The sequence below is a fragment of the Cygnus olor genome, chromosome 4 (genome assembly GCF_009769625.2).
Source record: "Cygnus olor isolate bCygOlo1 chromosome 4, bCygOlo1.pri.v2, whole genome shotgun sequence".
Lineage (NCBI taxonomy): Eukaryota > Metazoa > Chordata > Aves > Anseriformes > Anatidae > Cygnus > Cygnus olor.
In genome coordinates this window covers 63,985,577-64,008,531 of record NC_049172.1, presented here as the reverse complement: position 1 = coordinate 64,008,531, position 22,955 = coordinate 63,985,577, and the positions used below count along the sequence as shown (strand labels likewise).

General features: G+C 38.1%; 1 protein-coding gene across 1 annotated transcript in view; it reads right to left on the bottom strand.

Annotated features, from left to right (window-relative positions):
* Positions 1 to 371: 371 nt before the first annotated feature.
* SLC2A9 (solute carrier family 2 member 9) overlaps positions 372 to 22,955 on the bottom strand; it is a 101,216-nt gene continuing 78,632 nt past the window's right edge. Inside the window, exons 11-12 of the mRNA XM_040556448.1 lie at positions 18,107 to 18,234; positions 372 to 1,477 (exon numbers count right to left, since the gene is read on the bottom strand). Coding sequence (XP_040412382.1) covers positions 1,220 to 1,477; positions 18,107 to 18,234 — 386 coding nt within the window. The 3' untranslated portion in view covers positions 372 to 1,219. The remainder of the gene's footprint in view (positions 1,478 to 18,106; positions 18,235 to 22,955) is intronic.

Sequence of the window (22,955 nt, the reverse complement as noted above, 5' to 3'; positions counted from 1 at the left end):
CCTAGGAGTTGTTTTAAAATGAGCTTGAAAAGAAAAGCCAAATTAAAAAGGAAAGGAAAGGAAAGGAAAGGAAAGGAAAGGAAAGGAAAGGAAAGGAAAGGAAGGAAAGGAAAGGAAAGGAAAGGAAAGGAAAGGAAAGGAAAGGAAAGGACAGGAAAGGAAAGGAAAGGAAAGGAAAGGAAAGGAAAAAGGAAAGAGAAAAGAAAGGAAACGAAAGGAAAGGAAAGCAAAAGAAAAGAAAAGAAAAGAAAAGAAAAGAAAAGAAAAGAAAAGAAAAGAAAAGAAAAGAAAAGAAAAGAAAAGAAAAGAAAAGAAAAGAAAAGAAAAGAAAAGAAAAAAGAAAAAAGAAAAGAAAAGAAAAAACACCCTTGGAAACATAGTTTGATTTTTTTTTTTTTTTTTTTTTTTTTTTACTGCTACACGCTATACATCAGAGTTCTTTCACTTGACCATGAGGTTTAGCTTTTCTTTCATATTAAAGATTCTACAGCTATTCTTTTATATATATATAAATAATTTCCACAGAAATGCAGTGCCAGCAAATCCAGAAACTACAGGCAATTCTATTACTAGTTGATCAGGATTTGTGAGAGACATGAGGAAACTGATCGGGACCTTCAGCTCTCCATTTATGTAAAGTTGGGAGGTTTTTGGATGAAGCAATGGAAAGCCAAAATAGCTGGAAATGGACTCAGAGGTCAGGGGAGTGTCACCGGTCTTCTCTGAAGCACTCAATCTCATGTACAACTTTAACGACACATTGGAAAACGTGGAGAAATGCAAGCTGGTCCCATTTCAGGTTTGCTTGCATTGATTCCCAGCAGCCTGAACACTGCAGGGATCGCTTCCCTTTCATCTCCTGCCAAGTGCACACACACCCCACCATTACCACACAGCTGTGCTCGGCCAAATTCTGCTCCGCAAGGCCAATTTGCTTCTCCAAGTCTATATTGCCCACCCCTGTCGCCATACCACCTATTTTGCAGGTGCCCAAGAAAACTTAGTCTCTTATTTATTTAAACAGCTGCTGCTACTCCTGCCTCCCACTTCCTCTACACTCACCCTAGCTGCTAATGAATTCACCAGTACTCACTTAAAATGTATTCAAGGAGGAAGCAGTTCATGCTGTCACATTAAAAATACAAGTTGTGCACTGCTATAAACATACTGAATGAAAAGAACGTTTTCCCCCAGTCCTCCCGAAAGAACATCCTTGTTTTTACACGATTCCTTTTTTGGTTTCCCCATTGTCCACCGAAGAAGTGAAGTTTGATTCTTGCTCTGCACTTGATTTCCTCTCTCCTGAGTAGTGGTTCACTTCTTGCATTTCTAAAGAGACCTTATTCCTTTTCGCAAATGCTTGGCTGATCTCATTGAGTGTCTTGTTTTTTGTTTCAGGCAGGACAAAAAACAGGTAGGTGGCTCCTGCGAAGCAGATGGCAGCAAACACTAGGAAGCAGTAGGTCTGTAAACCACTCTGTGAACAGAAAACAAAGGAGATACGGTCATTGCATACACTAAGGGGACAAAACTCAGAAGAAAAGCAACATTTGGAATGACTTGAAGGAAAAAGCGGGTGGCATGGCACAATTTTTTAAGCAAGTACAGTGACTGCTGGCATTCATTGCAAGTCACAGTGCCTTAGAAGTTCATAAAAATGCATGAATCTTCAGCTCTTCCAACACTGCCAGTGGCCCATAGACAGAAAAGCAGGCTCCTGGCAGATGGGTGTGGATCTGCAATCTGGGTGGCGCTGGGAGACACCAGACGGGGTCCAGGCACGAAGGAAGCAGGTGGAAGCAGGACTGCTTCTGCCTGCACAGCTTAACCAAGCCTTGCATGCGTGCGGTATTGCTGGAGATGAGGCAGGTTTTCCACCAGGTTATTCTGAATACCGCCTCTCCATTTCTAGGTACAAAAAAGGAGGCATGCTTTTGCAATATCATGTGCCTGTACATGACACATGAGAAACCTGTCGTAGCCAGAAGCATCTGTATCACAGTTGTTACAAGCTTTGAGATTTGCAAAATAAATGAGGGGAAAAAAACAAATGGCAGACATTAGTGTACTTTCGAAGGTTCCAGGAACTTATAGCAGGAAAAAGAAACAAACAAAGAAAAAAACACCACAAAATATATTTCCTTCATGCTAGAGACTAGTGTAAGAATTACTTTCCCCAACTTTTGAGGAAAGTCAAAGGGTCCAGGATCCCCGTAAGATTTTTTGACCTTCTGCCTTCCTCTATTGATCTACTTCACTATGTGTCCTTAAAACCAGTGAACATTTTTGACTTGCTTTTATTAACAAGGCTAAAGTTAGCAAAAAGTGGCACCTCTATCTCCACAAATAAGACAATCTTTCTGTGGTGCCATGCATGAGGTCATGAATACAAGGAGAAATGGATGTCTCAGATGTAAAATGAGGTTTTTCAAGGCAGGGGCTACCCTAGGAATATCACCCATGATGGAGGAAACAGAAGACTGGTGAGGAGTACCAGGGCACTGGAAATAAGAATAAGTGAGCTACTTCTCCAGACACTTCCACACGGAGCCGAGTCCCTTGCCACAAGCACCAGCCGCTGCCCCACCTTGTGAATCTTGCTCCTCCATCCTCCATGTGGAGCTGAAGCAAACCCAAAATCACCATGGGAAACCACAGCTCCTATTCAACATTTTTTAAAGCTTCCTTTGGCTGTGAGTTCCTTGGAGACACAGCTTTCTATACATACATATTTACAGTTGCCTTTAAATGTGTACGTCTGAAACAATCCAAACAGGGCTAGAAAATGACATAACACCAATTTTCCACAATTTTTCTAACATACTCCCATCATTGTCAGTTATCTCAGCTCTATACTGTAGGCTGGGTAAGGTCCCTGCTTGGGGGCTAAGGGTTTATAAAATTCCTAGGACTACTTTTATGTGTCACTTGCTCAATATATGCAAGTGAAACATAGAAATATATGCATCATATCTGGCATAGAAGAAGAACATGAAAGAAAAAAAAAAAAAACACAAACAAAAAACTTTTCTGCCATGGCTTTTTAATATTATGGCTGATACCCAGCCTGCCTGGCCACAATGTTTTCTGTGGATAATTCATTACCTTGTTCAGACCTGCAATTCCTGACTGTAATAGCAAAAGCTGGAAAGCGCATCTTCCGAAATACTGCCTATGGACTCTTGAAATCAACACTTTTTTTGTTAAATCCTAGAAGCACGAATTCCTGAACAACCTGACAATCACAAACCAATGAGCATGGGTGATGAGGGGGAAAAATAATCTGGGAAGGGAACTGATATAACTTTCAAGTTTATACAGAGGCAGAATCAAATGGATTTAGTAGACAGGAGAAAACAACTTCACAGTGCCTCATAAATCATTCTGTCATGTTAAGAATACAAATTTTGCATTGGGGTTTTCTGCATGTGAAATTGTTCAGTGGAATGGTAGGGCTCCAATCAGTAATCACATTTTTCCTTTTCTAAAATCTTTATTGAACTTTCTCCTTGATGAAAATGAACCATTAAAGCCTTGTTTGACTAAGCCTTGCCACCTGTGTATCTTGGTGGTACAGCCACAAGCTTTGTCCCTCCTTTCTCACTCCTGTTTATTTCTTTGCTGTCCATTATCTGAATTAGTGTTTATCTTCTTTGATCTGTTTCCTTAAACTTTTCATAATTGAACTGAGTTTATAGCTTATTTTCAGTTATTTTACATCATGTATTTACATGTATCGGTACTTTACATTTACATTGTGTATTAACATTTATTGGTAATAAACTTGATGTCTTTAATTTCTGCAGATCCCTTTAGATATAGCCCTCCAAGGGCCTCCAGATGAAGTTCCACAGAGAATAAGCTAAAAATTATCTTTTCTTATAAATTCGACAAATGAGCTTTGCAGGAAGAGACCAAGACTTTGTAGTCCTTGTATTCAGCAGGATTAGCACAATGGAGCCCTAATTCCTGGACAGGAACACCACAGGGCAATCACAAAATGCCTTTTTCTCACCAGCTAGTCTTCAGTCATAATATTTCTTTAAAGCTGGTTATCATTTTACACACCCAGAAAAGAGAAACACTTATATTCATAAGCCTTTTGTACCTCATTCAGAATTCAGCTAATATCACCTGAACCTGTATTCAGCACAGAAGAATGTGAATTGAATTACTCATTATAAGCATGAAATCTTCTATCTGTACTGCACACTGATAAAGGATGTAGAACAGAAGTACAAGATAAAGCAGAAGGAAAATGTCAAATCCTGCCTCCTAACTCAAAAGAAACCCTTAATGGGACATGGGTGGGATAAAGCTCAGACTAGATTTTTAATTCTCTTTTATCTGTTTCTGACATATTCTGAATTGATTGGTGCCAGAGTGGGGGGGATCAATGAATGGATTGGCCACAGCATATCTGATGTGTCTATCAAGTGCTGCTGAAGGCAGGATTATGTGCTGGGAAAAGGGTGAGTTACTGAATGATGGGTACTACAAAAAAGGTACTGATGGATAGATCTGACTGGAAAATGGATCTATGTTTTTGTTCCATGAAACTTCTGAACTTTCTCTTAATTGTATTATGTATATTATGTACTATTCATATTATTCTGATGAAACTTGTATCTCCAGTGTATTTCTTGACATCTGTAATCTCCCAGTCCAGTCTGTCTTTTCTGTTTTATTCTTTCCAACTAGACAAGACATCTACAGAGACTGCAGCTACCACCATAGGACTAAAAGCCCCAGATTTTCCTCAGTCTGAAAGAGGGGTCTAATGGGATGATGTGAGAGTAAAAAACTGAGGAACAACTTCAGTTAAAATGTTTGGTGGCCATGCAAAGCACAGACACACTGCAACACCATGTACTCCGTTACAGAGGTGTTGTGTTCCTCATCTTCCAACACCAGGCAGACTTACCAAAATATTTCTTTAGCAATACCTGGTCAGGCTTTTACATACAAGGTTGGAAACCAAAAGGTTAGATGGAAAAAAAACAAACCACAACAATAGTCCTTGAAGGACCAGGCTGTCTGCAGGTTACTGAAGGTTACCTGCCCTCCCAGGCTCCTGGCAGAGGGTTTGATGACAGCAAATATGCTTATTGCTGCAGTCTCTCCAGGAAAGCACCTGTTACATGCAGCTTCTTTCTAGTTAGTCAGCAGGCTACTAAATCCTCTCCAAGGCAGGATTTACACTGGGTTTTTAAAGTCCAGTGAGGGCAACTGACACATGGGATATTTGAAAGTTAACCACAAACTTTTAAACTCATCACCTTCTATTTTTGTATCAGCTTTCTAAGAAGGGTGTTTAAAACATTTCTATAAATGTGCTGCCTTGAATTACTCATTTTTATCCTCTCTGAATTTCTGCAGCTGGTCAAGGCTCTGAATTTGCTGAAAAGTGGAAAACCAGGAAACAATTCACTTAACACATGCATTTGATTACCACAAAAAGGAATCAAAGTCAAAACACTTAGGTAATTCTCCCAAATCAGATAATGAAAATGGGAAAATAGATATTCTAGGCTTCCCTAGAGTCTTACACTAGGACTTGCTGCTGTTACATTTGTTTTCTTATTTCCTTTTGTAGTTCACAATAAGGAAGTCAATGACATAATCATTTTGTATTTCTTCTCTAAAAGTTCCATGGGAAGGGAAAAAAAAAAAAAAAGGGAGAGATTCCTGCAGTACAGCTTTAAGCAGATGACAGATGAATCCCTTTACCTTCTCCGCCTCTACATTTTCCACTTGCAGTGTCACAGCCCCTTTGGCACTGGCAATGGATGCCTGCATTTGGAGGTTACCATGAAGTTTAGAGTCACTAGATGTGGGTCAAATTGGATTTTTTGAAGTGATGATGTCAAATAATGAGGGTTAGATGTCTTACTAAAAAGATCAGCAGGAGAACAGTTATTCATGTAGACATTTGACTTTATTTGCTTTGCTTCAAATTTGTGTAACCCACTGAAACAAATGGATGAGAGAATATGTGTCCTTTGTCCTTCTTCAGATTCAGACATAATTTAAGGTTCTACTGAAGGTGCAGGACAAGGAACAAGGACAGAGCACTAAAATATAGTACATTAAATGGATTTCTTAAGTAAAAAATAGAGCAATTTTCAAAGGCATGAACTACAACTTCAACCCTAACCCTCACACTTTTATTACCTCCTCAAAAAGTTAACACAATTAATTATGAGACTTTTTTTTTTTTTTTAGTTTAACCTCTTGATAGCCTACGTTTCATTTCATTTCATCTTTGAGGGAACTTCAGCCACTTCCCTAAGTACAGATACACTTTAAAAATCAGTTACTTTAAATATCAGATGTACATGCAAAAATTTAAATTAGCTTGATTGAGGGAATCCACATATAGACTTCTGTGCATACCTTTGCTATTGAAATTTTTGCATAATAGAAAAAGTCATCAAGTAGTATCACACATTAATGAAATAAGGAAAACCCAAAGAAAATCATGCTGGGTAAACGAATTTCAATGTATGAGAGGAAAAATCTCGAGTGTAAAAATAAGGAAGAAAAAGAGCAGAAGTGCAAGAGAGCCTCCAGTAAAATGTATAGCAACTCAGAAGTACTACCTCACAGGGGAAAATAAATTAGTTTCTGAAAAGGTCAAAATTAACACACATGTAGGTCTTTCCATTACACTAGTAAGCAATTTGAACTAAGGCTACAAGCCGTGTGGCACCTGTATCCCATGTTATACTGAGCTCCATCTGGATCACAGATCCAAGAAGGTTATTTTTTCAAAACACCTAATTCAGTTTAAAAATAAAAGAAAATCAATGCTTACTCAATTTGTAGCTAGTGATGATTCGTATTCTACTTCTTTCAGGTGCCTTTTACTCTAATGCAAATAGAAAGTTTCTAAAAAGATTCAAAGAGTATTGTCTTTGAATTCTTCACTGAAAAAGCCAGCTAGTAAAAACACTCACTACTTGGGGGACATGACCTTCCACCCAGCTATTTGTTTTACTCTCCTGTCATCTCAGTAGCTGCCTCTGCCTCTCAGCATCAGCATTTGGCAACCAGAGTGCCAACCCTGACCTCCTACGCCAGGGCACCAGAATTAGATCTCCACCCACCAGCTCAGAGACTGGGCACATCTGACTGTGACAGGCTGCAGTACGCTGCACACCTACAGCCATGCCCTCATTTTGTTGCCCTTTTGCAGAAAGGTTAGGCAAGCAGCAGCACTCAATGCCAAGGATTTCTTCACTGAAAAGGTGTTTCCCAGCCACAACTACAGAGGACAGAGGCAGCTCTTCATAATAAATATTTAAAATGATCCTTTTGTTACACATTCTCTATTTATTATGCAATCTCCTTAATAACCTTCTTTGTTCATGCTCTTATACTGTTCATTGCTTTACTTTTCTGACAGCAAAGGCATTAAAAGGATTTGTTGCTTATTTTAAAGCTTTTTCTAATGTTTTCTATGGGGCACTGATGGGGTGGAATAGGACAGCCCCAAACATCCCATCAGTTTGTCAGGTATTATTGAAGCCTGCACCAAATCTATCCATAGTAAAAAGCACATTGTTTTCCATTGCCTTTCTGAACCAGAAAGGAATTACAGAGGTCATTCCTGTCAGTTGCTTGGTTCCCCAGCCTGAAGAGCCAGGCACCTATCTATAACTTAAGCATTTTATGCAGGTCCTTAATATAAATTCTGAGAGTTCATCTCTGGGATCTATAGCACAATATATACCTACTTTTTGAACATGACACAGTTTCCGTTTACAGGGAAGCAGCACAGAAAAGTAGATGACAGCAGATACATGTAACTATTACGACTTCATAAAATCAATGTTTTTTTTATAACCAGACAAACCATTCAAACTACACAGTGATGTTTATTAGTCCCTGCAAAAATGAGATATTCTGTGCTATTGCTCTGCCAGAGCTGCAAAGCATCATGCATTTTATTACTATTGTAGCCTCAGCCTTGCTGCAAAAATGCTGCAAGAGAATGATGCCTGTCTCCTGTTTTGGGATAACATAAACTTCTGTGGCAGATGTAAAAGAAGGGAAAAATCACTGCAGTCCTCAAGGACTGTATGTAAGCCCGGAAGATGGAAAACCCATTTCTAAATGTGCCCCATTAAAGTCCTCTTTCTTTTTCCTAGGAAATGGCAGCAACAATTAAGTTCTTCTTTGTCATTTAGACAGGGATCTACATCATTTTTTAGTACATCCATGTGGAGAGATTTGAAGACCTCCACCAATTGCTTTGCCAACACTTCTATTGAATTCAAACTCTTTCTTTCCTTGCTGTTGGCATGCAGCCCCACAGTGCCACACTTAAAAGTCAAACTCCACCTAGTAGAATCAGTTTTCCACTTAGCAAGCCTGTAATCATAGCTGGGTTTGCTCTGTCATCCCTGGAAACATTTGTATTAGAAGGAAAGCCTGAAGATGAGTTCTGGGATAGAGAGAAATCCAGAGCAGCAGCTGGTCTGCAGGGCAGGGAGGTGGAAAAGGAGGGCTCCTGGAGCCAGTTTTGGTTGCTGAGATGGAGCCGCTGGACAGAGGTATTCCCCCAGCTCAAGCAGGCTCAGAAGACTGAAAGCTTGCATGAGGATGGCATGAACATACTCCATGGCCTTAACACCTAAAAAGCAGGCTCTGCACAGTCTTTTAGAAAGAAAAATTATTATGACAAAAAACTTCTGGAAGAATCTGCTATGGTGTCCTGCAGCACGCTACTACTTTACCATGTAGTCTTTAAGTGCCCCAGAACTGTCTAATAAAACAAACTGAAATAAGAAATAAGAATGCATCAGCATGTAGCAAAAATAACATATTCACTTGTCATGTCCTGAAATTAATTGCTAATTATTAATGCTTAGTAATTCTTTGTATTTGTACAACGTATTACAAAAATAAACAGCACCTGTCCCCAGATAACATGGAATTTAAGGTTCTGCTCCCCCATCTGGTTAAAGAAGTCTGTCCTGCAAGTTTTATTGAAGAGTAACAGCTGAACATTTGCTGAACACTATTGTACCAGGGGTTTTCAAGCATTTTTCTGCTACTGTAGTTTGTTGTCCCATCTTTTTGCTTCAGCTCATTGCACCTATTCACACATATATTAATACTTGAATTTCTCATGTACTACGTCCCTGCCCTCCACAATCCAGCACCTCCTGAGCATAACCATTCCTACCACTCACTACTGAGCATAACCATTCCTATCACTCACTCTTTAAAACAGATTCTTGAACCACAAGCTCCAGAAAAGTCAGGCAAAGCCCCAGATTTTCTTTCCAGCAACGTTAAATAGATCCACAAGTAATAATTTTGTCTGGCTAAATTAATAAGGGTATGCCTGTATCCCCTTTTGTACGTATTCATTTACCAGATTTGTTCATCTGAATGTTTGGGAAATAGTTTCTTTTTATAGATGTGCCTGTGAGAAAGAGAAAGCAGGAGGCTTATAGACAAGCAGACAAGTTTGTTTTATATGTTCTTTAGCCATTCGTATGCTTTATATGTTCTTTAGCTGGAATAAATGTCATGTAGAATGATGAAATCCTTATGGTTTGTGAGTGACTTACAGGAATGCCACTGCTTGAAATATAGTCACCTGAGCTCTTCAGCCAATAATTAAAAATGTATCAAAACCTCCACTCTGTTTTGTTCAACAGGATATTAAACAAACAACAATTTGCAACAAATAAAGTAACTGATGGGTGAAGGCAGAAGTCAATTAAATTTAATACAGAAATAGATGCAATTTTTAATTCATCACTGAATACTTTATTGAGAAATATGAAAGCTACTGCAAACCTTCAGTACTAGTTTAGTGTTGTAAAAGTGAAACACACTCTAGTGAAATTAGCAAATAGAGATGCTGATGTCAGTCAGTCCTATTTGATGTGGCCTTTACTTTAAAATTGACAAGAATTCAAGAATTTATGGATTCCTTTGGTCAGTTTCTTTTTTCTTTTTTTCCTCCTTTTTGGTCAATGAATCACTACTGCCAAAGGGAAAATGATCTGTTTCCTCTTGTTATCCATAAAAAAGAGAATATATTAAGCAGAAATAAGCTCACAGAAGGATGACTAATATAAACTTGAAGGCCTTCAGGTTAGAAATTCCTCACATTTCCTTGGATTCTTGATTCTTGCTCAAGTTGTTCTGAAATTCACAAGGGTTTCTCTGATGTGCCAGAGAAGTTTAACATTCTGATCCTTTTGAACTGAAGAAAATGAGTGAACTTTTCTCTGTCTTCAGTTGTTCAGTTAGCCTTCCCTATCTCACTTTTTTTTTTCCGCAGATGGAATATATTTAGCTTTGCTTTTTTTCACTCCGTTGCCATTTTTGCTTTCTCGTATAATTGCTCAGCATTTTTTTTCAAGATTATTTAGCTCAAAGCATCATTACATTATTCCTACTATGCCCTCATGATTTCCAAGGAAGGAGTGATTGCAGTTGTCAGCTCACTGTTTTGGATTTGGGATTCTGCCACCACAACCTGCAGCATTACTGATGTACCACAGTGACCAAAAAAAAAAAAAAAAAAAAACCTTAAAGAAGCCTAGTGAGCTGCATGCTGTGTGTACACTTAATGAGACACTTCCTGTTCTGAAGGCTTCAAAATGTCAATAAAATTACGGGAAACCACCAACACAGATGCCAGCCAGTCCATTCCCATTAGTAAAGCAGTCTCAGTTCCTGATGGACATCTCTGTGACTGTCTTTTATAGATCTCCAGTGATGGGCAAGCTACACACAGCATTACAGTTACACTATTCTCATGATTAAAAGCTTTGTGTAACATCCTTCTTGATGCAGGTGCCTTAAAATGTAATGTGCATTATCTCTGCTTCATCACCTTACTTGCTAGTGGCACCAGTGACCAGAACGGATCTGGACCCAGGTAAACGGAGGATGGATAAGCAACTGGAAGTGGGTCTGGTATGTCTGGAAACATAAACTAAATTGGGTAACAAAGCACCTCCCTGCTCAAGCTGTTGGCTGAACTAACCCCTTTGTAATGCTTAGCTGATGAAGAGGACTTTGTGCTGTACCTCATTAAATGTGAGCTTCTCATTCACTGTAGCAATCAATAAAACAATCCATTCCATTCCAATGGAATTTGATTAAAAGGCTTTATTATTCTTCATGAGTGTTTCAGAAGCCAGGAAAACAAGGCTCAGTTCAGATCTGACAGAGGCAGCAGAAGCCACCTGGGATGGGACCACATGCAGCTGAGGGGTTGGGTCTTCTCACTGCTATTAGGTTTCAGCTCTGACCAGACAGGCAGGCTGCTGTATATGGTGTAGGCAGCAAGAAAATAGCATCCTCTTTTGAAAGTACGTACTAGAATCTTTCAAGTTCTTTATTCTTTCTGCATAACCAGAACTAAACACTCCTTTTTCAGATTAAGATGCTGCACATTTAGAGGCTCCAATTCACTCAACATCACTCACTTGTACAGAAGAGGAGAGCTCTAAATTTTCGTCAGTTGCATAGAAAGAGTATCCCACTACCACTGCCATCACCTGGCTTTTGGAATGTGTGTTCTTATCTACCATTGAGTACTTTATGCTCAGTCTTGCAGATTAAATGATATCAGAATCTATCAGCTCTGCCCTTGATGACATTAAAAAGATTCCTAAGGACATCTTCCTGCAGCAGTAAACACTACCACCTGTATAGCTGGGTCCAAGAGCACTGCTGAAAGTTAAGTACACTGCTTCTAAATGAGAAGGGATGCAAATCCCAGTTTCTCACATTTCAGGATTCTCTTTTGAGAAGCTTTGAGAAGTTCAGGTGCAAATGCAACCCAAGGCTGATTTGGGTTGGGGAGAAGTGGGCAGAAATACAGCATCTGTACTGGAGAGCGTACAGTGCTAGTATAGAAAGAGAACTACAGGCACTAACGTTGTTCCTAATCTAACCATATTTAGTATTAAAATAGCTCTGTGCATGAAAATAGCTTTGTATCTTTTCCAGGTTAACACCCTTCCCACAAGTATTGGGGATGCTCTTAACTGACTTTGAGCTTAAAGAATATTTATTCCAATATCTGCTATACAAACATCCACACAATCCCAGTGTGGAGTCACGCTCTAGGAATGAAAGATAAGATATCTAGCAGGCTCTACATGTTAAACAACAGTCAGCAAACTTAAGCCACACAATCTACTATCTTGGGAAAAAAAAAAAAGAGAAGCTGCATAACCACTGCTGTAATTACTCTATTTCTAAAAGGCTTGCAACTACAAGTCTATATTTAAAAAGCACATTGCTAGAAAGAAAGTACACACAACACAAAGAACAGACCTTCAAAATTCTTCTTTATGCTGGCTACAGACAGGTACACTTTTGCTCCCTGTGTGTCAGCCTCACTTCTTTTTGTTAATCCTCTTTGTGTATTCTAGTCAAATATTAATTGATGCCATATACTAAACTTTTTAGCAACATGGAGGATTTATAAAATACCTACAACCGTAGAATTATAGATTGGGTTGAGTTGGAGGGATCTTTATGTATCACTTTGTTCCAATCCCCCTGCCATTATTGAAAAGAATGTTTCAGCCCAACCACCCAGATGAACATACACAAATATGGAAATACCTGGACTTACTCACTAAAACTTATGCACTCACCAAAACCAACCCAATACATTAAGAATATATTTGTTCTTCCCCTTAGCAGTTCCAGTGGCTAAAAGAAATCATGGAGCTAAGTACTAATTATTCTGCTAGTGCTACTTATTCCAGTCAGTGTATTTAAACTGAAAATCTGACATATGGAGGTATATTATCTTGAGCTGTGATTTAGTTGTATATCAACACTAATGAGATTAGAACAGAGATGGAACTGAGGCCCTTGTGATGAGGGAGATCTCTACACACGAGTACATCTCAGTGATGGTGGGCTTCCTGCTCTCTTAGTACAGGACAGTGAAAGTTTTACCCTTAGCATGAAAAGACCTTCACAGTGGCTTGCTCCTACAAGAAATAATAGTATCATCATTGATACTCATGTGTTCTCATCAAAGCAGCCTTTGTCATTTTCTGGAGGAGAAATTGGTTGCCTCACATTGACTTCTGCAGACCATTAATATCACTGATCCACAAAGTGTAAAGCAAGAAATACCCCGGAAACCACAGACCTGTGCATCAGGAAGCAACATTTGGCTGCTTCTTTCTTGTCCTGAAACATGGGGGAGCTTGAAGGCAAACTTCTATACTTCACTTTTACAAATATTTTTCAGTGTATCTCATGTGTGCAAAGTTCACAAAATTCACATTGTACAGGAACATAAAATGGTCCTATTTGTATTTCCTTTTGATGCTATATATCTAACAGTACAATCTCCCTTTTTCTCAAGATAAACAAATACCTTCTGTCCCATGGTCTATTCCTGATTAATTTTCTAAATTTTACAGAAGGAAAGTAGAACACATGCACCTTTTGACACCCAGCAAATATTCATTTACTAAGACAAGGTGATTCTCATAATTTACCCAATAGAACATATGGATGAGTACTATGAATTACCCACTTCTTTTTCAAATTTTTAATGTTTTATTCCAACTCAGGATTGATAGTGAATAATATTGAATTTTTAAAACTGAGATTAAATCTATTCTCAGAAATGGCCAAACCCTGGTTACATTTTATCTATTGCCAGTTTTGATTACCAAGTCCTCCAAATTTTAAAACTAACAGAGATGTACCCATTCTTGGAGATTTTCAAGACACAACTGGACAAGGACTTAAGGAATTTGGTTTGATCTCACAGCTGGCCATCTCTGAGCAAGAGGTTCGACCAAAGACTTCCTGGGCTCCCTTCCAGCTGGGACAATTCTATAATTATATCCACAATTGCTCACATCTTTGTTGGTTTGTTATGCCTGCTCACTTGAGGCACAGATTATTATACCCATTCCCAACAGATGATATGAATAAATGATGGAATGATACGTTGTGGATGACTAGAGGCGCTCATTTTCAATATGCTTTCTGCACACGAAAAAATAAAGCTAAGCTGATTACTCACAGGTTTGCATACTGAGCATAAACTCTCTTCAAATATGAGCAAATACTTGAAGTCTGTTTTATGATATTACATTTGCTCCAGGTGTTACAGTTAGCTTAGCATTTACTTAGAAAGAAACCACAATGAGAATCTGTTTTATATTCCCAGAAGCTAAAATATTTGGAAACAGAAATTATACTAGGAACACAAGGAGAAGAAAATTACTGCTCTGAGTTTGACATGTTGCATTCAAATATTTGTTGTACTGAGTTACCCTGGGTCATGTCAACATCATAAAGAAGCTAGAACCCCATTTTCACCAACACTATTTCAAAATGCTGAAGTGAATTTTATATATAGGGACAACACACAGCACATGAGGATATGGCCTCAAGTTGCACCAGGGAGGTTTAGATTGGATATCAGGAAGAATTTTTTCATGGAAAGGGTGGGTAAGCATTGGAACAGGCTGCCAAGGGAAGTGGTGGATTCACCGTCCCTGGAGGTATTTAAGAGAGATGGTGGACATGGTTTAACAGTGGAGTTGTAGTGTTAGGTTGATGGTTGGACCTAAGATCCCTTAATGATCTTAAATCTTTCCAAACTAAATGATTCTATGATCCTATGATTCATTCTCAAGTGAAGGCAATGGGAGAGAGATAGTGTTGAGTACCACTCAAGGTGACTTTTGACATTTCTCAAGATCAAGATCTATGTTGAACGCAAGTCTAAAATGCCTCTGGACTTAAAACCAGACCTTTTACAATTTCTTTTGTTCTAAAATCCTATGCAATAGTGGTTCTGAAATCATTTTACTTTATACTAAAAAAAAAAAAAGGCAAGGAAGTGCATGATTTTGAGAACTATTATCAAACACCTTCTAGTAATCACACAATATCAAATGTAGTTGTAAATTCATTACAGTATCTGTTGTCATTTTAACCTCAGTTATGATTCCTTGCACAAACAAATGTCTCAAATAGGCAGTGATGAGGTCTGGAATATAACAACATTTTAAATTAGTTCTAATTTCAAAATTGATTTGTATGCTGCATTTTCAATCTCATCCACAGATTTTAATAGAGAATTTAAATTACATAAGCCAGTGTTTTGTTCTATTACATATTTCTACAGATGGTTGAGGGGAGAAAATCTAGACATTCACACTAATTAATTGGTGACATTTGGAGAACTAACCCACTGCTTGATTTTTTGAATAACTCTAATGTTAATATATTTTTTCCCAGAAGTTTGGGATAATTTTATAGAAGCATACCAATGATCAAAAAAGTGGTTGCTGTCTCTCAAGCAATCAGATTAGTATTTAAATACACAGAAGGGATTATTCACTCATTCTGTGTATTTTTTGTAGAAAAAAAATTGTAAAAAAAATCATTTTAAAGATTTTTTTTTCTGTTTTAGAATTACAAAAATAAGCTAAGGAGAGGCAACTGCCATTCTGTAAAGAAACACAAACTGAATTTTGAGAATAAGGTTGAATGAAATAGGAAAAAAGGGCAAGCTAGGGAATGTGGAGACATTATAGATTGATCTCGTGAAAAAGCTTTAAAAAATCAGTTCAAGTAACACTGCTTTCATCTTCAGGTGCAAACTGTAAGCTTTCTTTCTTTATTATTTTTTAAAGGAGAGAAAACCCAAACCCTTGTAATATGGAAATATAATTTCCTTCATTAAAACTAAACTGGTAATCTTGTAAGCACTCAAAGAGAAATTTTTATGACACAAAATGATAAATTTCCCAAGGCAACAGCAAACTTCATATTCATGAATACTAAAACACTCAAAAAGCTTTAATATGCATGTGAAAGAAACAGAAAATGTAGTTTGCCTTTTTACTTGAATTTACTGAGAGCCTTTTTTAAACAGTTCCCAATAGGTGACCTACCAGGGGGGATTAGCAGAACAAGAGAGAAGGTTGCACTAATGGAAGAGTCCTGAATTGTGTAAATTCAGATCCAGCTGACAGCTGGAGCTCAGGTAACTCCTTGGTTTTGTGCAGGAGGTAGAAACTGCAATTTTGGAGAAACATAATTATTCATTGTTTCTATATTATTAAAAAATACACAATTAATGTATTCTGATTATACTGCCCCAGATCTGGGACTTCATTCCCTGCTGGCATCCCGGCCACCATGGAGGCAAACATAGGGACCATTGGTACCCAGCTAGCCGGAGCAGGAGGCATTCTCCAATGCTGCTTCAATGGTCAGTCCCTGTCTTTTTGGAGAAAAAGCTAATAAACTACACAGAAGCATCCGCATGCTGGATGAGCAGGCTGATGCTGATGACTAAGGTCAGGTTTTCAAAAAGGCAGAGGATTTGTCTAATCGTTTTTCTGCTGAATTTGGATCTAATGACCTCAGTGGGAAAAGAATTATGTCAACTCTACCTGCTTTTGGAAATCTCACCTTTTGAAAATCAGACTTTTAAGTCTGAGCTTGCAAGTCCTTACTCTGAGCTATAAAACTGGTGAAAAAACAGCTGATTTCACTAAGCATTAAAACAAACCCTTAACTCTCATAGCTCTGAGCAGTCTAATTGAAGTTAATGTTAGTACTACTACGGAGTTTGGAAGGATGACAGCCTTTATAATCATGTTAACTTTTGAAGGCGATCCAAGTAATCACAATGACTGGAGACATTTTCCTTTTAAAAGAAATTTTAAATTGTGTCAAACTTAGATCAAGGGTCAGACTTTATAATGCCTTCAAGTTCTGCCCTATATCATCTCTAACAGATGCTACTTTCAAACACTACTAAAAGCATTTCCACTCTCAAGTGAAAATTAATATATAAAGGCTTAGAGTAAGACATGTTGTACAGTATTGCATATGATAATGTATCATACAATTTTCAGTTTTAAGAAGGCACAAACAGCAGGATCACCTCCCTGCCTGTTTTTCAAATCTCATTACTCATAAATGATCTGAAGTGTAATGTTCCAAAATCTCTCTGGAGAGAGTCTGGAGGACTCCTTCCTTTCTATGCCCTTCTTCTGCCTCTTCTATTTTCCTTGTGCATTTTAAGCAACCAGTTAGGAATTCTGTACTTTGTCCTGTAGTTTTGAGCTTCTCACTCAAATGTTAACAGTGAAGCTGGATGGCTCTTTAAAAAGTTTAAACAGTTTTTCATGGGACTGATCACCTGCCTTTCAGCTCCTGAAACAGAAAAGCTGCTCCCACGTTAGCCCAGGAGAAGTGCATGGTCAGGAAAAGGCCCTCAGTGTGGTTTTGAATGAGAAGCTGCTAGATGCCTGCTTTGCCAATTGCTTATCAACCAATATGAGGTATTTATAGGAATCAGAGGGGGGAAATGCTGTTCTATGTAAAGCTTTGAATTTTATTTTATTCATTTTTAATTTTTAGACAATAAACTTATGCTGTTAAAATACAAACACTAGTTGTCAGACAGGTCTCAAGGAAACTGTCCTCAATCCTCCACTTGTTCAGCCGAGGAAATAAACAAGCACTCCACTAAAAGTGAAGCTTATGGGAGCCTGGTGAAGGCGGGACAGGAGCAAATTCATCCATGCAGAAACTAGGCTGCAGCTAGAAGGAACCAGCTAAAGAAGCCCGTCAGCAGAGACTGAAAAGAAGAGAGCCATGAAGACAAGCTCAGACAGAGCGAGGAGCAGAGAGCATTTATACCCCAATGAACTAACGAGAATTCTCAAAGCATAGGATAAGCCAGAAGATGGGTGGTCTAAAGGCTGAAGAAGAAGGCAGGGATAATCATCATCACTGACTGTGACTTCCGGACACAGCCATCAGACTATATTGCTACAGCACTCCCACGAGGAATTTGCCATATAGGGTTGTCCACTGCTACAATATAGAGATTCATTTTATTTTATTTTATTTTTTTTCAGGACAGATTCCTCCAAGACATTCAAACAATGAAATACGTGGGTAGTACAATTGAAATGCATCACAAAGATGGTGGGAATTTCATCCACTTCAATGAAAATACATTTATTATTACCTGAAAATTACTATTCAAACATCATATGCCACAGTATATCAACTATATCACAGCATATCAGAGATCAAGAATGCTGAGTACCTGAATGAAAGGGAAGAGCAATCCGACTGCGAAGTTGGAGAGCCAGTTGACTGTCCCAGCTATCATGAAAGCAGCTGGCCTCTGAGACTGCTGGAAAAACTCTCCCGTGAGGACAAATGGAATCCCACCTGAAACAGGGTCCAAGAAGGCGGTGATTTTAGTAAACTTCCTCTGCCAACAGCTGCTTCAATAATAGAGATGAACATGCTCTGTGTTACACAACTCAGTGACTAGCACTGCTCTACAGCTCTCTTTTCAAGTGCACACAGGGGCTTCTGAGCCAGTAAAATGTGATTAGTCAAAACTGTACTTTAGAGGAATGTGACATTTTGCTCTTTCACACCACTGTTATGCATCCTTTCAGTGACAGCAACCAGGTAAGAGTATGGAGAATTCATACAACTTCGAGAATACCACATGAGAAGCTGTTTATTAAAAATAAAAATTACTGTTTCTACTAAAAAGTGCGAAATTCTGAAAACTGAGAAATATTCCAAAATACTTTTAGACATTAACAATTGGAAAGACAGGTCCAAAGAGATTAAACAATATTTTTAATAGCTATTGCCCACTTTATTTTAACAATAAGAAGGCAAAACATTTGTCTCTCTATAGGCATACTTTTCATTGGTGTTTATTTAACAAATTCCCTTACTAGTTGACACTTTTGGCAAGGTCTATTTCTCCCATCAGCCAAGGACTCTGACCTTCATAATAACAAGCTCAGCTGAATACTACATTTGTCACTCATGTTTCCTTCCACTTAAACAGTGGACTATTTTGTACAACACTGGCATATTGCTGGCCTCACAATAACCCCCAGGGAGTAGCTGTCTAGTATCTGAAAGTCTCAATTTATTTTTGGCTTCCTTCCTTCCTTTTAATAGGATATTTCTACAGAAATATTTCCGTTTCCATAGAATAAAGCATGAATTGCATTTGCTGATTGTATACTTATTTTAGTTAATATTGCAAATCAGACACATATATGCTTGCAGATTTTTTTCACAGCAGTTTGGAAAAATATAAACCTCATGACCTTAGTCAGGTTTTCAATATTCTGGTACTACCAATTTCTACCTCAAGAACTTAATGTCTGCCTTTGTTATTATGCCTTATTTTCTGCATTACCACTTAGCTTTGTAGGCAAGATCGATGTACACATCTATTATCTCAGTCCTTTCTCTGGTTTAGGCACTTTAATAATCAAAAGCATGTAAATAGATACACCTTCTCTCAAAAGTCTCTGTAACAATCCTGCTTCCAAAATACACATAAATTAAGATAAAAACACCACTGAAGACTTGCCCATCCATTGGGTCTTCATGGAGCTCCTTGTGCTCAGTGGCATTGCACTTAAACACATGCACTAGAAGCTGTTCTATCAGCAATATGAGATAGTAACTTGCAAACATGTAACAGGACATGCAAATGACACACAGTGTCAGATATTCCTCTGTTTCAGGTCTTTCAAATGCAGGGACTGTGAATACGAGTGTAGAAGAAAGGCAATGTGATGCAGCAAAAGGCTAGATTACACATTAGTAGGCATCACTCTCCTTTATCAACTAATATGACTTCTTCTGAGAATATATCTACAACTGTAACAAACTCAACTTTCTTTCCTAAAGACTGTCAGTATAAATTACACATTAAAAAGTATACAGCAAATACATATTTCCTCCTATTTCATAGATAGAAAACAGAAACATGGAGAATCGAGGCCATCTATGCCCCTGTTTAATGTCTTTCTGCAAGCCATATGTAGTACCTGAATTCTTGACCAACAAATGTGACCTCTGCCAATAGCACTTTGACCATGCAGAATGAACAGATGAAGAGGTATAACTATTGAAATTCTAGCAACATATGGTCTATCAATCCTTGGTGGCTTCCAGTACCTATTTTGTTATACACTTGGGATTTGGGTTCAAATCCTAAACTATGGCAGGCAAAACAACAATCACATCTGTTCTGTCAATATCTGTTTTAGGTCTCAAGTGCCATGCAAGGCAGTGGTTTGCCAGAGCACTTGCCCCTTAGAGAGAAGAAGTGAAGGACTAGAAACATAGAAACCATGTAAGATGATTTATTTATGATCATTTATTCTGTCATGCCTTTGCTGTAGGACAATCTACAGAGGTGTTGCTGTTCTTGTCAGTATAATAAAAAATGCTGTTCTAGATCCATTTAGAACAATACACATTGTACAAGAGAGGAAAAAAGCCAGAGGCAAACAAAAGAAATAATAATAAAAAAAGTACAGGAAAAAAAAAGGACAGAAACATATCAGAAAGCATAAATGTTATGGAAGCAAAAATGCATGGGCGCTATTTTAAAAAAGAAGTTCTTTGAAGTTCAGATGTAAATTCTAGATACATATTAATCATCACTAAAACTTATTAGTCATGCTTATCACAAAAGCTCTTCAATCTAATTGGAAAAATAATCAATTAAAAAAATAGTAAAGTAAAATAGTATTTTGTGAAGTCTAAAAAGAAAAAAGAAATTAGCACCTCCTCTGAGCTCTAAAATGTTTTGTAAAACAGGAATTGGGAAAGGTGGCTCAGACAGACCTCCAGATTTTCTTATGGCGTAGACAAGAATCTCCATAGCATTGCGAAACAGAGAAAGTCAATCTCTGTAGAGGGATGACTTAAGAGAAATTGTATGGAAGAACCAAGGAGCCTGAAAAGTAATTGGCAGTTTAGCTGAAACACAGACCAGGCCTATAAACAAATAAAAACTGAATGAAGCCAGGTCATTGCTGTATACTGCTATATGCCTGGAAGAGCAGAGACTTGATCGTATTAAGACTCGGAGCAGGGGATGCAAATGCCTGCCAAGAGCCACGTCACTGAGAAGAACACATTCCTTAGCTGAATGAAATGAAATAGAACTTAGGGCAAGTTGAAGGAAAAATGCAAATCCTTAAGACACAAACTGCGAAGGCACCTGAAATCAGCTAAACTCATAGCCCCAGGAATCCTCCCATCCCCAGTCATTTCAAGGTGCAGAGGTGTGCTCAAGGATCCCTTCTTAACTTGGTTTCTTTGAGAAAGAAATCTGGGTGTGTGGGATTGAAGGAAGATGCAATATGCTTTGAGTAGGTCAACCCAGGTTGTAGAGTATGCCACTACTGTCCGCAGCTACAGGCTTGATCCTCCCTCACTGACTACAAAATCTCAAGATTTTCCACCTTGCTTTTTGAGTAGTTGAGTCATCACAACAATATGGCATCTCACCAAACATTCCTTCCAGTCAGTCTCATTGCAAGGTCTCCTATGAATTAATTGGCTATGTGTGTCTGTTCAATGGATGCTTGGAAACCACAGCTAAAACCAATCCAATCAATCCACTGTGTTTTTTGAAACAGTATTTAAAAATTTTGTCATGAGTTTTGCAACCATAATACGTGTTTGAACATGGTTGAAATGGTTTCACCAAAAAGCTAACTGATATTCTTTCTCATGGGGAATGAACCTGGCATTAGTATTTCCACTGGAATACTTTCCACACATTTTTCAGTGAAACAGCTTTATTTTAGCTCTAATCATAAAATAAAATGTATATTAGGATTTCCTGTAGGAGTTTTTCAGTAAGGAAGCTTCTGAACATTAATTTAAACAGGTAATGCATTGACTGCAATGCTTATAGTGATTCATTTCTAATACTTTGTTATTTTCAGCATTGCAGTGAACATAATGGAAGAAGCTCTCAACACACTGCAGTGCCACTAAAGAAAGAGTGTTATATCTGTTAGAATGCTACCTCCACTGAAAATTGCAAATCTCTTATTACAGGCCTTGCATATCAACGGTCTGTTTAATTAAACTAGACTAAGCCTACACAACACAATTTGACATGCAACAAAACTTCTATATCTCTGTATTTTTTTTTAATTTCCTTCCATAATTTGTCCAGTTACACTTAGAGTCAATGTCACTTGCTGGTAAACATCCAGAATCTGAACTCAATAGTCTTTTATGCATGAAATTGGAATGATAGAACAGAAATAGTATTCTTGCCATACATTCTATGCTATTCTATTCTTTCTTTTTCAAATATATATTTAGATTTGCGCAAGTAGCATATTTTTCTATGAAAAAATAAGTGCGTATAGTTACTGTTTTGATCAGTGAGCAGTTACAAATACCGCTTAGCAGAAGTTACTTGGTTCATTACAAAAATCTGAATACAGAAAACATGAAAAAGGAAGGTAAATGCTGAGATCCTCATTCTGTTTCTATACATTACCTATCCGGGAGTTAAAGTCGTAGATGATTTATGCAATGAAACTTAACAAAATAAATGCCTCATACAAATCAGGGAGATTTATTACACTGGTAAACTGCCCCTAAAGGCAATAGAAACTTTGCATCCTAAGAATTAATGAAGAGAAAGGTACACCCTGAGCCCCCTGCTCATCTTTCAGCACAGGCTCAGGACAAAACTCCATGTATTCAGGCAGCATTTGGCATCTGGTGAGACCTGGGCTTTGTAGTCCTGCAGCTGGAAATGCAGCCAAGTGCCTTTCCAACAGGAGGTCCTGGAAATCCTAAAAACTCACACTATGGTAAGAGCTCCCAGACTTTTCTGCCCTGTTCTCTGAAAGAAGGAATCTTCAAAATGAAATGCTTTGACAGATCACGCAAGTACTTCGCAACAATGTTCTGTTTTGCTAAAAAATGTCTGCAGCTCTAGACAAGATCAAGTGAAACAGCAGTCGACTGCAAGGCAAGGTATGTAGGTGGAGAAGACTGATACATCCTAATAGGGTTGGGAAATAGAGTACTGTCTCAATGAAAGGCTTCAGTATGTGCAATTCAAGTGCAAGAAGACAACTCTA